The sequence below is a fragment of the Panthera pardus genome, unplaced genomic scaffold, assembly GCF_024362965.1.
Source record: "Panthera pardus isolate Hobbes unplaced genomic scaffold, ASM2436296v1 HiC_scaffold_5, whole genome shotgun sequence".
Lineage (NCBI taxonomy): Eukaryota > Metazoa > Chordata > Mammalia > Carnivora > Felidae > Panthera > Panthera pardus.
This window is the reverse complement of record NW_026526980.1, coordinates 4,333,567-4,351,150: the sequence shown is the minus strand read 5'-3', so window position 1 is coordinate 4,351,150 and position 17,584 is coordinate 4,333,567. Positions and strand designations below refer to the sequence as shown.

General features: G+C 39.2%; 1 protein-coding gene across 2 annotated transcripts in view; it reads right to left on the bottom strand.

Moving 5' to 3' along the window:
* ATF7IP2 (activating transcription factor 7 interacting protein 2) overlaps positions 1–17,296 on the bottom strand; it is a 60,036-nt gene extending 42,740 nt beyond the window's left edge. The window contains exons 1-4 of one of the 2 annotated variants that reach the window (XM_019468562.2): positions 17,207–17,296; positions 4,879–4,944; positions 2,943–3,790; positions 1,574–1,698 (exon numbers count right to left, since the gene is read on the bottom strand). In XM_019468562.2, coding sequence (XP_019324107.2) covers positions 1,574–1,698; positions 2,943–3,780 — 963 coding nt within the window. In that variant the 5' untranslated portion in view covers positions 3,781–3,790; positions 4,879–4,944; positions 17,207–17,296. Of the gene's footprint in view, positions 1–1,573; positions 1,699–2,942; positions 3,791–4,878; positions 4,945–16,860; positions 16,916–17,206 lie in introns of those variants that run through there. The other variant, XM_019468563.2, reaches the window with a different exon arrangement.
* Positions 17,297–17,584: the final 288 nt, after the last annotated feature.

Sequence of the window (17,584 nt, the reverse complement as noted above, 5' to 3'; positions counted from 1 at the left end):
CTCAGTCAGTTGAGTGTCCGACTTCGGCTGAGGTCACGTTCTCACACCTCTTGAGTTCGAACCCCGTGTCAGGCTCTGTGCTGACAGCTTAGGGTCTGGAGCCTGCTTGGGATTCTGTGTCTGCCTCTCTCTCTGCCCCTCCTACACTCTCTCTCAAAAACAAAAACAAAAACAAAAAAAAACCCATTAAAAAAAAAAAAAAGAACTTCTTTCTAAATTCAGCTACTAACCACCGAAGTAAGACACAGCTGGAATCCGCAACCTTTTTCGTAAGCTAGATCTATGCTTACCATAATTTTGCTACCCCCCTCCTGCAAATAATAGAGTTATGTACATATTAGAGTTTCCTTTGGTCTTCCTGGAAGAAAAGACTAGGAGGAAAGGGAAAAACTGCTGATTGGCTTTCAGGCTGGTTCTGCATGAGTCTTTCAATAAGGTTTCCATTTATTTATTATGTGAATATATATTCATATAATACATAACCATATAACTGTAATGGTCTCTTTTAGAATAGTGTTTTTGGGGGCGCCTGGGTGGCGCAGTCGGTTAAGCGTCCGACTTCAGCCAGGTCACGATCTCACCGTCCGTGAGTTCGAGCCCCGCGTCAGGCTCTGGGCTGATGGCTCAGAGCCTGGAGCCTGTTTCCGATTCTGTGTCTCCCTCTCTCTCTGTCCCTCCCCCGTTCATGCTCTGTCTCTCTCTGTCCCAAAAATAAATAAACGTTGAAAAAAAAAAAAATTAAAAAAAAAAAAAAAAAAAAAAAAAAGAATAGTGTTTTTGTTCCTGAAACAGCAGGATAGTTTGGCTTGGGGCTTTGTGGTCCATTATAGTTGACAGACATTAATCTACCACATAATGACTTTTGGGTGAACAATTCCAGTGGTAGTAAAACCGTAAAATATGATTGTTATAATAGGTCCTGTAATGAGGACCTTTTTTATTAAAATTAAAGCTCATTACACTTAAACTCAGAGTTGATCAGACGTAGGAAACTGTAGTACGATGAAATAAAAAGGGGCAAAAATGAAAGCAAAACGTGCACTTGATGATGCTATGCAGCAAATGGTCAGACAATGCAACATTTCTGTGTAAACCTGGAAATCAGGGCAAGTAAAACTGAATGCAACTGGACTTTATGATGGAGACTTCTGGGTTGTCGGAGTCTATGAAGTGGTCAATTGTGACAAGGTATACCAACAGCTGTAGCTGCAGATCAGAGAACCCCACGACCAGGACAAAAGAGATCCAGCAAAGCTTAAGGTCATGCAGTGTCTTTCAAGGAAATTTAAATGTAATATGACTAAAAAGGCCATTCTCTTTCTACTACAGCACTCTACCTCCATGTGATTCTCCAGGTTGCTCTGCATAGGGCTATGTTCGATTAATTAGAGACGGGAAAGTAAACAATGATCTTTTCCCGGATACCTCCATCTGTTGATTCCGTTTTCACGTACCACCTTTGCACCAAGTGAAAGTCACCTGTACTATACGTCATTGTGGAGATCAAGTAACTTTTACCATTTTTTATTAATCAGAAGTTTCTGAAGCAAATATATATGCCCTGATATTTTACCTGTTCCAGCAATGCTGTTTGCTTTTCCAGAGCTACACAAATATTTTCATCAATTTGCTCTGAAGTTTTCATGCGCTTAACATGTTCTTTTTTTTCTGAAAACATCCTCTTCTTTTGATTATGGCCTTGGGGAAATGGAAAGATCAGAGGTAAAAACATTCCTTCTAAGGAAAGAAACAGGGGAATTCTCTAATCTAGTGACCAAAATGTGACCAAGGCAGCATTTTTTAGCAAATGTAATTGTATAAAACTTCCGACAAACTAATCCCCCCCCAAAAATGATTGTTTTTAGGTAGGGTTCTGGTCTCAGATGCACTTTCCCTTCAACCTTATTTAGTGCCTATTTAACACCAACAAAAACTGAATTATAGCATTTAATCCTCTAGTTACTTAAGTGGTCTTACAGTATTTTTATAAAGTTACCTAGGCAGTCTGACCTATTTTAATATGTGATACTATTATTATTTTTAATTTTAAATCCATCTTGTTTAATCATCACTATGAAGCCTAGACAAGAACACAAAATTTCTCCTACGAAATCAGTTTTTTCTTATATTTCATTAACCTACAAAAACATTCTACTTCTAACGAAATTTACTTTTGCTATTTGATTTGGTAGCTCTAGAACATCACTGGTTAATTATTTGATGTTTCTCTGTCACTCTATGCACACACATGTATATGCTCATGTGTATATACCCTTATTACCTATCAGCTTATACTTGGCATATGATTTCCAGGTCAATTCTATGGAAAGAAATGAGTTCACCAATGATTAAAAAAAAAAAAACACACTCTTTCAAGTAGCCTCCTTATTAACCTAACAAATAAATCTTCAAAATAAGAAAAGATGTAGGGGTGCCTGGGTGGCTCAGTCAAATGAGCATCCAACTTCGACTCAGGTCACGAGCTCACAGTTCATGAATTCAAGCCCCACGTTGGGCTCTGTGCTGACAACTCGGAGCCTGGAGCCTGCTTCGGATTCTGTGTCTCTCTTTCTCCCTCTGCCCCTACCCCACTCGTGCTGTCTCTCAAAAATAAATAAACATTAAAAAAATAAAAAAATAAAAAGAGATGTAGATGAAATAAACCAAACAACTGCCTTAAACCACCTTTTGATTTTTTTGTACTCTTAAGGGAAAGCGACTGATTCCTTCTTTGCCAGAATTTATTTTCCTTTGGATATGGAGAATACTATTTCCCCCTCCTCACGCTAACTGGTTCAGAAACAAGATACTCTAAAACAATTATCATTATTTACTCTTTCTCTTGACTATATGTAGTCTACTGTTTCTACATCTGAGGCTAAAAAAATCCCCCAAAAGGAAAATGACTCATTTCTCCAAAAGATGCTTAAGTATGCACTTACTGTTATTACTATCTGTGTAGAGTGCTGATGGCCACGTTGAGTCTGCATTGTCACAATTTGAAACGCTGGAATGACCGGTTCTACAGGATTCGTCACTTTTCAACATGTCAGCAGGACAGTTACTGGAGATGACTGAATTCACCAACTTAGGTATTTTATCAAAAGGCACAAAATGGGTATCTGAACTTAAAATGTCACTTTGTCTTTTATCATGTGACTCGGAAATGGAGTTTGTTTCTAAATGGGAAACGATCTTGTCGATTCTCTTATCATCCAAGGTGTTTACTGTAGATTTTGGTATTGGAACCATACCACTGCATAAACTGGACGGACAACAAATGGATTTCAGATGACAATCCTCTTCACGTTGTTCAAAATAGGACCTTGTTACATCTGTCTGACATTCCAAATGATTTTTAGAAGTGTTTTGTGAATCTTTTGTCTCTTGTGTAAAGGGTTTCCCAGAAGATTCTATTGTTTTACTTGGCTTTTGGGAAGGGCACACAACTTGTTCTTGAGTGTATTCTGATCTTGTTTCTGAATCAACAGTTTCTAGTGGTTTCATTACATTCTGAGACAAAACTTTACTTTTCACCGAGCATACTGAATTTTTATTAGAGTCCAGCAAGGAAGCAGCATTTTCAGACTGTCCATATATGCTAGTTACGACACTGGTATTTGAATTCTGATTACCACTTGATATATTATTCCCACTTGCTGTTTTCAGTGCTTCGACATTCTTTGACTTATTCAGGATTTCTACTTGCTTCCGGCAACTTGCAGGCATTGTTTTTTTGGCTTTTAGTATCTTCCGCTTACTTCTATCTGGACTTACCATCTTTTATATCCTAGAATTTAAAATACCATGTTTGGGGCGCCTGGGTGGCTCAGTCGGTTAAGCGTCCGACTTCGGCTCAGGTCACGATCTCACGGTCCGTGAGTTCGAGCCCCGCGTCCGGCTCTGGGCTGATGGCTCAGAGCCTGGAGCCTGCTTCCCATTCTGTGTCTCCCTCTCTCTCTGCCCCTCCCCCATTCATGCTCTGTCTCTCTCTGTCTCAAAAATAAATAAACGTTAAAATACCATGTTTAAGTACTTCTCTCTAATAGACAAAAGCTTATTTATTTGCAGTACTAAAATTAGGTTCAGACTATCTCTGAAGAGTCAGGTAATTTTCTTGAAAATTACATCCATTTCCATCTGTCATTAAAATGTACAAGTAATTTTAATTTTATTCTATAAACCTAAACTATGTAAAACTCAGACTTCATATTGCCAGTAAGCCTCTACTTGATACTAAGTCTGATAATTTTATCTGGCCACTTTTTGTGGTATTACTTCACTGCTGTAGCCATTAAAGTTTGGTGTCAACAATCCAAACAGGCCATACTTTACATAATCTAAAGACTGAATTGCATTTCTTCATAAAAACAAAACTCAATGTTTTGCAAAGAATTTTGGATTTTCTCCACGTAATGGCACCTTCTTAAAGCCTTCCTAATGTTCAAATTTCCAAAATAAATGGTACTGCGGGAGTAATTCCCAGTAGGAGTATAAAATAAATGCTAAAGATACACAACATGATGCCAGTTCAAACAAGAAAGCCGATTTAGGTTTTATAATAATAATTTCTCATAATTTAAGAAAAATCTACATAAGAGAGAAAAATATCTTCGTGTTTCTCAGTATCTATATCCAGTCTGATCTAAACTGCAGGTAGGTAAATGGTTTAAAGGAAAGAACTCTGCCAAGTGACAATCAAAGGCATAATAAAAGCAAAAGAATATAGATATATATAATATATACGGGCATGGTAGACCAGTTATCTAGCAAACTATAGAGAACTCATTAAACTGAAAGAATCTAAGACTTTTTAAGGAACAAACGACACAGTCAAAACTACCTAAGTAATTTTGTCATTTGTAACTATATTCTTACCTGAAGCTTTTATCCTTTTTATTCACTATTTCATATGATCAGGAACAGTTCCAGGATTTGTGAGACCTGAAGGTTGAGGTGAATAGTTATTTAATAGCAAGAAAAAAGAAATCAGAACAAATTCAAATTAAAAAAAAAAACAAACCTGTAATGTATAAATAAACATCACAAAATCCAGAAAAAATAGTATACTTTCATTAATCAAGGCCCTGATACAATATAGGATCCTGTTTTGCCTCTATGACTGAATATCTGCCTCTTTGTGAACATAATTTTTGCAGTATTTCCCATAGAAAGAATGATCAAACCAAGGCTTTCTTCCAGCATGGTTAATTTTTTTTTTTTTTTTTTAACGTTTATTTGCTTTAGAGAGAGAACACAAGCAGGGGATGGGCAGAGAGAGGGAAACACAGAATCTGAAGCAGGCTCCAGGCTCTGAGCTGTCAGCAGAGTCCGACATGGGGCTTGAACCCATGGGTTCATCAATGAACCCATGAACAGTTCGTTGATCCCACGAACTGTGAGATCATGACCTCAGCTGAAGTCAGACACTTAACCGACTGAGCCATCCAGGCGCCCCTATGGTGAAGTTTTAATTGAACATGCTATGTTATTTTTTTTTAACAAAGAGAGAAGTTCTTTTGATTGGAAATCCATGAGAGCTATATCCTCTACTTAGATTTTTAAACATGAGGTAACTGGAAAGTCTTCCTGACTACCTTCTGGCTTCATAAATTTCAATTTGTGGCTTCTTTACTCCTCACATATTTCAGGTGCTAGGCACTGAAGACCACATTCCCATCACGATCAGGCCAACAGGCAATAATTACCTACACTCAAAAGTGACTATGAACCACAAATGTATTCTATTAAACCCACACTAAGGATATCCTTAATCACAATCTGCCTGAAGCTGTTCTACTGCCAGGTGACACAGAGGTAAGGGGAAATGAAGATGAAGAGAGACAGTAGTCTTAAATGATTACAGCATCTTATTTTTTAAAATCTTACAAAAACTTCCAACCATGTGAATACACTGCCATGGTCCTTTCTCATGGCCTTTAGAGAAGGCCAAAAATAGTGAAAAGCCCTGAAAACTTTGGGGGAAATATGCCCCTCCATATGATGCATCCAAAAGGCATGTAATATCCATTAATTATGAAATACAACAATTTGAAAGTACTGAATATTTTTGGGGTGCCTGGCTGGCTCAGTCAGAAGAGCATGTGACTCTTGATCTCGGGGTTGTGAGTTTAAGCCCCACCCTGGGTGCAGGGATTACTTAAAAAATACTGAATACCTTTGAACCACCCACCACTCATTCAATCAAGTACTACCAGTAACTTTCATTTACTTAAGTTTCCCTATACCATGTCTCCTCCCTGGTACCCATTCTAAGATAATTCTATATCCTAAGTTTTGAGTTTATACTTCTATTACCCTTTGTAAGTTAGTTTCATTGTAAATGTCATGTGTAAACAGTACAGTTTAATTTTGCTTTAGAGTAACTTATAGTTTTCTAACACTTGTTCCTTCATGAATATCCCAGACTCATCCACACAATTGTATATAGCAATAATTCATACATTTTAATGGCATTATAATGACCGATTGGGTCAATATAACAAAACTTGTTTATTTACTTCTCTATGAAGATATCTGAGTCACTTCCAGTTTTCTTTTTCTGACGAATACTTGTTTCAAGGGGGCATATCTGTATAAATTTTTTGAGTGGATCTGTTGGGTAGCAGGTAAGATATACAAATGTTCAACTTTTCAAGATAGACAAATTATTTTCCAAAGCAGGTATACCAATCTACATCTCTATGGGCAATATATGAGAGTTACCACTATCCAAATCCCCTCAAGCCTTTGGTATTGCCAGACTTAATTTTTATCAATCTACCTGGATATAGATATATATCCCAACTGTCTTTATTTGCATTTCCCTAATTACTAGCATCTTCTCATGTTGATTGGCTATACAGCTTTCTTTATCTGCAAAATTCCTGGTTATATCTTAATTTTTTTTTTGACTGGGTTTTTTCTAAAGCTTATTTATATTTTTTGAGACAGGGACAGCGTCAGTGGGGGAGGGGCAGAGAGAGGATTCCAAGCAGGCTCCATGCTGTCCCCACAGAGCCCAAACTGGGGCTCAAACTCCTCCGAAATAATTACCTGAGCAGAAACTAAGAATTGGGATGCTTAACCGACTGAGCCATTCAGATGCCCTGGGTTGTCCTTTCTTATTTACATATTAAGAAAACTTAATAGATTATGAATAATAATCCTTTGTCAACCATTTGTTGAATGAGTTACAAGTATCTTGGATCTTCCTAATTTTTATATTGACAAATTTCTTTCTTTTTTTCTTTTATGGCTAAAGTTTAATCTCCCTTGAGAAATCCTTTCCCACCCCCATGGTAATGTATGAAATAATAAGGCCCACTGGAGGTACAGAAGCCTTCTTCCGAATAGGTTATCTCGGGACATGGACCTGTAGCGTGGCTGCGTTAACTATAAAAGTATATGATATAAATGCAGGCCTGAGTGAGCATATAATAGAAATACTCGCTCAGAATTATTTTTAAAGTTTATAAACATGAGAAAATGGGTCATTAACTGCAACTTGCTCGTTGATAAAACTTAGGGCACTAAAGAGAGACAAATCACTTCTGTATCAGTATGCTTAGAGAGAAATAAGTAACACTGCCAGTAAAGGGCTCAGGGAATTTAAGTACTGGTAACTATCTAAAAGGTAAACTAGAGTTTACATGTTGTAGAAAGGCTTAGTGAAATTTATTACTGGTAGATTAAAACTTAAAAAATTGTAATTGGGGGATCCCTCCCATCACCAGAGCTCCTGACACTCTTCAACCTTGAATCCTGTGCTTCAATCCTTTGCTGTCAAATAAACCACATTTGACACATCATTGGAATCGTGGTACTGTTCTGCAGCATAAGGATGGAAAAGAGAAGTCATCTATATTACCTCAAGTTTTAAAGACCTGTCTTTTGCAATTTAAGTCTTTAATCCATCTAGAACTGATTTTAGAATGTACTGGAAGGAAGGAATCCAAATTCGTTTTTCCCTCAGGTGTATAATTAATTGTTGGACAGTATCCTGTTAATTTTTAACTTTAAAAACATAATGTCTCTTTTATTTATCTGATGATGTAACTCCTTCTGAACATACTGTTGTTCATCCCATCAATTTTAGATGTCTCTTGTAAAACTTACTGATTTTGGTCTAATGAATCTTTCAATATAATTTAATCAAATTACATGTAATATAAATGCCATTAAAGCTTTAATTTATATTGGTGTTATGCCTCTCTGATTTTCACAGCTTTTTGCTGCTACGTTCTCCTTTCTGTTATTTGTGATCTCCATATTATGCTTCACTATGAAAATGTCCTTTTTATTTTTTGTTCTTTTTTTAAGGTCTACACATGCTTTCCAATTCCATGGATTTTAGTATATTTAAAAGTTTTCTGGGGCGCCTGGGTGGCTCAGTCGGTTAAGCGGCAGACTTCGGCTCAGGTCACGATCTCGCGATCCGTGAGTTCGAGCCCCGCGTCGGGCTCTGGGCTGATGGCTCGGAGCCTGGAGCCTGCTTCCGATTCTGTGTCTCCCGCTCTCTCTGACCCTCCCCCGTTCATGCTCTGTCTCTCTCTGTCTCAAAAATAAATAAACGTTAAAAAAAAAAAATTAAAAAAAAAAAGTTTTCCAAAAGCATTTCAGCCAATGTTTCAGTAACCACTGAAGTACAAAATGAAACATTATTTGAATATACATTATTAAAACAAACATCCAAAGGGAGACTGGCTGGCTCAGTTGGAAGATCATGTGACTCTTGATCTCTGGGTTGAAGTTTGAGCCCAACTTTGGGTATAGAGAGTATTTAAAAAGTATTTGAATTTTACATCCCGGATTTTACCCTACTTTAATGTTATATATACTTTCAAGAATAATTTTGGATATTTACATTCTGGTTCAGAGCCAAACTTGGCTATTATGAATAAACTGCTACAAACACGCATGTGTCAGTTTTTGCGTGGACTTGTTTTAATTTCTCTTGGGTATATACCCATTGGAATTGCTGCGACATACTCTAACTCCATATTTAACTTTCTGAGAAAGGCTGTTTTCCAAAGCATCTAGACAAATTTACATTTACACCAGGAGTGAATGACAGATCTCGTTTTAGGATCACTTCCTCAACACTCACTATGATCTCTTTCCTAGTATACTCATCTTGGTGAGGGTGATGTGATACTCATTTTCATTTCCCTGATGGTTGCTAATGCTGCTTACTGGCCACGTTGATCTTGTTTATTCAGCGCATTTTCCACTTTAAAATTGGGTTATTTGCCTTATTATTAACTTATAAGAGCTCTTTGTATATTCTAGATTTCAGTATCTTTTCACATATGATTTGAAAACTTCTCACACTCTGTAGGTGTCTTTTCAATTTCTTGATATGCTTTGAAAACCTCGAGTTTTTAATTTTGATAATGTCCACTTTAGTTTTTTATTTGTTGCTTGTGCTTTTGGTGTCATATCTAAGGAATCACTGCTTAATCCAGGGTCATGACTATTTACTGTTGTTTAAAAATTTTATAGCTTTATTTCTTGAAATCCATTTTAATTTATATATAGTATCAAGGGGGTCCATTTATTCTTTTGCATGTGGACATTTGTTCCAGCACCATTTGAAAAGGCCATTCTTTCCCCCACTGAATTGTTTTGGCGCTCTTGTCAAAAACCAATTCATTTCAATGTTAAGGCATATTTAAAGGTTCTCAATTTTATCCCATTGACATATAGGACTGTCCTTATGCCAGTACCACAGAGTCTCAATTACCGTAGGTTTCTGCTAAGTTTTAAATTTAGGATGTGAGTCCTCAACTTTGTTTGTTTTGGCGTGGTGGGGACAGGGGGATTGTTTGGACTGAGTTCCTTGACTGTGTATATGAATTTCAGGACCAGATTAACAATTTCTGCAAAGAAGCCTACTGGATTTTGATAGGGGTTGTGTTCAACCTATAGATCAATTTAGGGAATATTACTACCTCAATTCTACCAAACATTCTGATCCATGAACATGGAAGTCTTTCCATTTTTAGATCTTTAATTTCTTTCAAAAGCATTTCATAGTTTTTAGAGCTTTGTACTTCTTTTTGATGCTATTTAATTGAAACTATTTTTCTTAATTTCATTTCTGTATTGTTTGTTGCAAGTACATGGAAATTCAACAGAATATTGTATATTGATCTTGCCTGCAACATTGTTGACCTTGTTTTTATCTCTAGTTTTTTAAGGCTTCTTTAGAATTTTCCACAAGTAAGATCCTGTCATATGTCAGTAGTTTTATTTCTTCCTTCCTAGTCATGATGCCTTTTATTTCATTTTCTTGCCTATCCTAACTAGAAACTCCAGTATAATGTAGAACAGAAGTGGTGAGAACAGACATCCTCATTTTATTTGGACTCAGGGGATAACCTTTACTCTGTAACCATTTTTGTATGATGTTAGCTGTGTATTTTTCACAGATAACCTTTATCAGGATAAGGAATTTCCCAACTATCTTTACTTTGTTGAGTGTTTTTGTCATAGAGGAGCATCGGATTTTGTCAGAGAATGTTTCATCATCTATTAACATAATCATATGGCTTTGTTCTCTATTCCACTGATACATTACATTATTGTATTTTTGGATGTGAAACCAACCTTGCATTCCTGGGATAAATCCCACTTGGTCATGGTGTATAATCTTTTCTGTGTTGCTGGATTGAATTTTTTAGTGTTGATGATTTTTGCATTTATATTCATAAGAGATATTGTTCTGTAGTTTTCTTGTGGTGTCTTTGTCTGATTTTGTTATCAGAGGAATACTGGCCTCCCAGAATTAGGGAAGTGTTCCTTCCTCTTGTATTTCTTAAAAGAACTTATTAAAAATTGGTATTTTTAAATGTCTTGTAGAACTCAATAAACCCATTTGTGACTGGGCTCTTCTTTGCCTTCTAATTCAATCCCTTTACTTGTTATAGGTCTGTTCAGGTTTTCTATTTCTTCCTGAGTCAGGTTTGTTCATTTGTGTCTCTAGCAATTTGTCTGTTTCAACTACTTAACTGACTGGTATACAAGTGAGTTGTTCTATTCTCTTATTTATTTTTTTAACTTCTGGAAGGTCAGTAGTAAGCCTCCCTCCTTCATTCCTGATTTCAATTATTTGAGTCTCTTTCATGGTCAGTCGAGGTAAAAGTTTGTCAATCTTTTTGATCTTTTGGAAAAACAACTTTTGGTTTCCTTGATTTTCTCTTTTTTTTATTTTATTAATTTCCACCACACTCATTATTTCCTCCATTCTGCTGACTTAGGTTTAGTTTGCTCTTCTTTTTGTATTAAAGTTAGGTTATTGACTTGAGGTATGTTTCAATACAGGCATACATCACTACAAAATTTTCTTCTAATGATTGCTTTAATTTCACTCCAAAGTTTTGGCATATCATTTTCATTCATTTCAAAGTATTTTCTATTTTTCCTTGAGTTCATCTTTTACCCACTGGTTATTTAGTAGGAGGTGTTTAATTTCCACATAGTTGTGAATTGCTCAAGTTTCTTCTTGGCATTAAATACTAATTTTATTCCACTGTTATCAATCTAGTTCATTGACTTCAATCCTCTTAAATTTGCTGATGTTTGTTTTATGGCATAGTGTGTCTACACTGGAGAATGTTCTCCATACATGAGAAGAATGTATTCTGCTGTTATCTTGTTGAGTGTTCGCAAGACATCTCTTCGGTCTAGTTGGTTCAGAGCGTTATTCAAATCTTACGGTCTCCTGTCTAGTTTTCTGTACATTAAGAAAGGGCAGTACTGGTCTCCAACCATTCTTTTTGAATTGTCTATTTCTCCCTTCAATTCTTGTCAATATCTGCTTCATAGATTTTGGTACTGTTATTAGGTGTATGTATATAATTGTTATAAATTCCTGACGGACTGGTCCTTTTTTTTATAAAACATCTCTCTTCTAGTAGCATCTTTTGTTCTAAAATCTGTTTTGTCTGAAATCAGTATAACCACTCTTTCTTAAGGTTGCTCTTTGCATGATAGATCTTTTTCTATCCTTTCATTTTCAACAGATTTGTAGCTTTCAATCTAAAGTGTCCCCTGTAGACAGCGTATAGTTGGATGTGGTTTTCCCTCCAGTCTGAAAATCTGTTTAATCCATTAATATCTGACATTAATATTGACGATTCGATTTATGTCTACATTTTACATTTTGTTTTACAGGTCTCACATCAAGAAAATTGCAAGTCTTTTCTATTTTCTGAAGAGTTTGTGTTTGCAAATGGTTATTACTTCTTCCTTAAATGTTCGAAATAATTCACCATAATGCCACCTGGGCTTGGAGTTAACTTAGTAATAAAGGTTTTCAATTATAATTGAATTTTTAAAAAGAGACACAGGACCACTCATATTTTCTACATCTTTTTGTTACTTTTAGTGGTTTTTCTCCTTTCAACAGAATTTCAAATTTATCAAGTTCTTCATAATTTTCTCTAATTATATTTGTAACATCCGTAAGATTTGTAGTATTTTTTTTTCTCCTTTCTTAAGATGACCGGGTAGCGGCTCAGGCCATGTTCAGTCTCTAGCTGTCTTACCACTCACACTAGCTTCTTAGCTCATCTGGGCAGATGTCAGGGCAGTGAGTGAAGTCAGAGGATATTGGCACCCATGGGCCCTAGAAGTTGGTTTTCCTGCAAGCCTGGCCCAGTGGTCCAGTAGGATGAAGTCACTCTGGTCCTTGGCTGTCTAGCACTGGGCCTCTGTCTGCTGTTGTTGTTGCCACTGCTCCTTCCTTGCCCTTGTAGCCAGTCAGGCTTCACTGAAGCTCTTTTTATTCTTGATATTAGTGATGTGGGGTTTTTTTCCCCCCCTTCATCATTTTTACTGGAAATCTATCTATTGAATCAATACTTACAAAGCACTGACTTTTGGCTTTGTTGACCCTCTATTGTATGTAGTGTTCATTTCCTGTTGGCATAATTCCATTTTCTTCAGGCTTGATTTGTTGCTCTTTTTCCAGCTTGAGATAAAAACTCAGATCTTTCATTTTCAGCTGCTTTCCCCTCTTCACTTTTTGCATCTAAAGCTATAAAATTTTTCTCTAGTTCTGCTTCAGTTGAGTCCCATACATTTTGATAAACCCACTCTCAATTTTATCATTTGGTTCAAAATATTTCCAATTGTCATTAGAATTTCTTCTAGGATCTGTGGATGATTTCGAAACATTAATTTCCATGCAATTTGCAGATTCCCTATTTATATTTTTGTTGAAAGTTAGCTTAATTGCACCAGAGTCAGAGAATATCTTCCAAAATGACTATCTTCCAAATGGTATTTGTTGAGGCTAGCTTCATCGTCAATTTTTCCAAAAGCTCCATATATACTTGAGCAGAACCTGTATTCTAACACTGTTGAGTACAATGTTGTTATATGTAAATGCCAACTAGTTCAGATGTTCTTAGTTGTACTGTTCACAACCTTCCAGCTATTAAAAACACTGGATTTGTGCACTTCTTTTGATTTAATCATTGTTTTCTTTATATAGTTTGAAGCTGTTAAGTACATACTGATTTATTTTCTCTATTCCTGGTGATGGATTCGTTTTCATTACAAAATCTCTTGCAATGCTTCTTGCTGCAAAAGTATCTTAATACATTATCAACGGTAAATAAATGTCAATTGTATTTTTTTTTAAATCCACTGAACCAAATATGTACCTTCCCTTTACTAACAGTAAAACTTAGAAACCAACCAACCTGAGCTAGGTTATATAATTTGTTCAAGGAAACATAGTTCAGAGCCAGAATTTAATCTTAGGATCTTAAGATTCAAGGAAATCTTGTATCACAAGTACAAATCAGATTAGGAATTATGAAGGGACAGGGTTATCTTCAGGGCCATACAATGGTCAACAAATTGACAAAACTTGACCAATTTGTGACAGGTGATTATCTGATAATGAGCATGAACTAATTACTACTCTAAGTGTGGTCCATGGACCAGCTGCACTGGCCACTTTCTAAGTGCTAGCAGAATTTTACTTTTATTTTAAAAACTTTCATCAATGTAATGCCCTAAAATCAAACAGTTATAAAGTGCTCATAATGAAATGTAGTTGCTTGTCAGCACTCCTTAATGCCTGGTGGCAATCAATTTTAATCAATTTAACAACCTGTTTTTATTTCAGTATTTTTAAATATCTTTATACTAGTTATCTCCTGAGTTACAAATTCTAGTAATTATCAATTCCTATATATTTACAAATGAGATTTAGCTGTTTTCTACACCCTACACATCTTTTTTTCCTTAAAATCACATCTGTAGCTAACCCAATACATTGTTATAGCCAAGTATTTTCTATATAACCAATAGATCATCGCTGTCAGCATGGGGCCTCATGTGGGGCTGGAACTCATGAGGCATGAGATCATGCCCTGAGCCCAAACCAAGAGTTAAATGCTTAGCCTACTGAGCCACTCAGGCACCTGTATGACATGTTTAAAGATCACATCTTCAAAAATGCCTTCCCTTGGGGCACTTGGGTAGCTCAGTCGGTTAAGCATCAAACTCTAGGTTTCCTCTCAGGTCATGATCTCATGGTTCAGGAGTTCAAGCCCTGTGTTAGGCTGTGCACTGAGCACAGAGACTGCTTGGGATTCTGTCTCCCTCTCTCTGCCCCTCCCCCACTCGGGCTTGCTCTGTCAGAAAAAAAAAAAAAAGCCTTCTCCCAAGATAACAACTTTCTTCTCTGGAGATGCCATTACATGTATTTTTAGTTATGAGCTTTGAGGTCAGAGGTGTATCTTATTTACTTTTATATCCTCAGGAAGGTAGCTTTCATATAGCTTTAAAAAATGCTGCTTAAATGTATACTTCTAAAAATTAATCCAAAAAGTCAACCAGGGTTAGTCTTTCTTTAAGTACCCAAACAGGCCTCAGCAATTTTTGCCATTGGGAGCTCATAAGCTACTTCTTATCAGCAGCACTATATACAGTAGAGTCTCTACATTTACCAGATCAGTCTATGAACATCCCTGTATCCCAAGAAATTTTATCAGGAATTCAAAAATTCAAACTAATCTAATCATCTCCCCTACCCAGAGAGTCATAGTTAGTTCTCTCCAAATATCGCCAGACTACAATCTTTTCTTTCCCACTCAGACTGGTAAAGCTGAAGGGCAAGAAGCTACCGGAGCCTACGGTAATGCATTTTAAAGGTATGGGTTGGGGCACCTGGGTGGCTCAGTCGGTTGAGCGTCCGACTTCGGGTCGGGTGATGATCTCACAGTTCGTGGGTTTGAGCCCCACGCCAGGCTCTGTGCTGACAGCTCAGAGCCTGGAGCCTGCTTCACATTCTGTGTCTCCCTCTCTCTCTGCCCCTTCCCCGCTCATGCTGTGTCTCTCTCAAAGTAAACATTAAAAAAAATAATAAAAATAAAGGTATGGGTCAAGGTTTAATTAAAACTCAGAGAAAAGAATATTTAAATGATGTAAGAATAGGAGACAGAAAAGAACAGAATACAGTTCTTTTTTATATTTAATATCTCAATGAGAACACTTGTACATTTAAAGTTATAAAGTTTGTTTTTATTACTAACAACTATCCAATGTATTACTTAAAATCTGATTACATGAAATGAAATAAATCTTCCCACACCCACGATGATAGAATTACATGATATCCACAAGAATTTTCACACCAGAATTCAAGATACTAACTAGTAAGGAGATAACAGTGGGCTGAAAGCTGAGGTATGTACAAGTCAATAAGGTAAACAGAGCAGAAAATTCAAGATGTACCTAGACACACCAGTTCTTAAAAGACACAAATCGTTTCCAATAAGACACTGTTCCTGCATTTCTGTTGAGGCAGAAGTTAATCTTAGGATGTGGTCCGTGCAAATCTGCAGATAAAGCTGAGATAGGCAGATTAATTCGATTAGCATCACACTCAGCATCTCCGAAAACCGAAGTGAAGGACACACGACCAAGGCATACTTCACAAAAGATGAATTCAGGACCATCAATCCTTGATTCAGAGGCTGCATTTCTGCATTTTCAATAGCTCTCCTGTGACATCTTGACCTTGACCTTGACCTATCTTGACCTTGACTGTTCTTCACCGTTTGTTTTGCAAGTAAGTAGGCTGCTGGTCCGTTTGCTGGCTACAAATAAACGTGTGACGGGATTGTCACGAAAAGCCTTATTAAATCCCAACCTGGAGTTAACAGTCTCTGTACGTGGACAGGACGCAAATTCTTCCAACGTTTTACTTCCACGGGGTTGCAGTTATTCGCTCCGCTTCTCTTTCTAGATCTTGGCCACACAGAAGTCTTCAGGGCAGCGCAGACTAGCTTGTCCCAGAGCCAACAACAGGTGCCGGCTCCTAACGTCAGAAGCGTCGTCGTCAACAGTCAAGCGCACAAATCGGAGAAGTCAAGTTTTCCAAGGGCAGCCAGGCTGGGGTCCGAGAGGCAACGCAAACTAACCGCCTCCTCTCTCTACCGTGCACATCCTTGGACTTGGCCAAAATGGGGGAGAGAGAGCAGGTCAGGCGGCGGCACGAAGAAGAAAACGGCCTCTGATACGAAAATATGTACATATACATTTGTAAGCGCTCCTAAAAGCCAGAGCGCCTGCGTGGGAGGGAGACCCATCTCCGCCAAGACTCGGCTGCAGGATCCCTGGCGCCGCTAAGCTCAGCAGGTGTCCGGCACACGTGTGCGCGCCAGGCCCCGGGCTCGCAGGGGCTCCCTCCGTCCCCGGGCTCACTTCCCAACGCCACGTCTCGACGGCAGTCTCCCCGCCGCCTGGGGAGCCGCGCCGGCGCCCGGCCGAGCGCCGGCGACCGCCTTCCCCCGCGGCCGCTAAAGTAGTCCGGCCGGGCCTCGACCCCCTACTTACTCGGAAGGATAAAACCCCGCGGCCGACGCGGTGCCCCTCCGCAGCCGCCACTCCCACCCACGCGGGGCGCCTCAGCCGCCGAGCGCACACCGCTGTCGCCTCCCGCGCCGCCCGCCGGGAAAGCGCCGCGGCCGCGTGCTCTCGCCCGCTGCGGGCGTCCTCCCGACCCCGTCGGAGCCCCGGCCACTCCGCGGGGGCCTCTCGCTCGGCCCCGCCGCCGCTGTCGCCCTGCTAGCGAGGCGTCCCCGGGCTCCTGCGCCGACCCTCAGAGAGGCGCGCGGCGCCGCGCAACCGCCGACCCGGCCAACCGCCGCTCGCGCGGGGCTCCCGCCCGGTCCCAACGTACCTACGGCGGCTCCCCACCGGCCGCTTTCCTCAACGGGAGCTCAAGGAACAGTAACCGCCGCGCACAATAACTCTTCCGCGCGGACCTCGGGGGTAAGTCTGCCCGCGCCCGCCCCGTCCGGACTCCGGGCCAATGGCAGCGCGAGCATGCCGTGGCCCGGCCAATCAGGGGCGCCCGGGTGGAGTGGGCGGGGCGAGAGGGGGCGGTGGCAGGGAAGTGGAAGTCGGCGGCGGGGTGCCTCTGGGCTGGAGCGCTGGTTCGCGTCGGGCCGTGGTGCTCACCCGTCGGGTGGCGGCGCCCTGCGTCCCGGCGGGCGGTCGTTCTGAGTGATTCGCGCGACGCGGTAGTTTTCCGAGAGACGTGACTCGTGAAACTCTT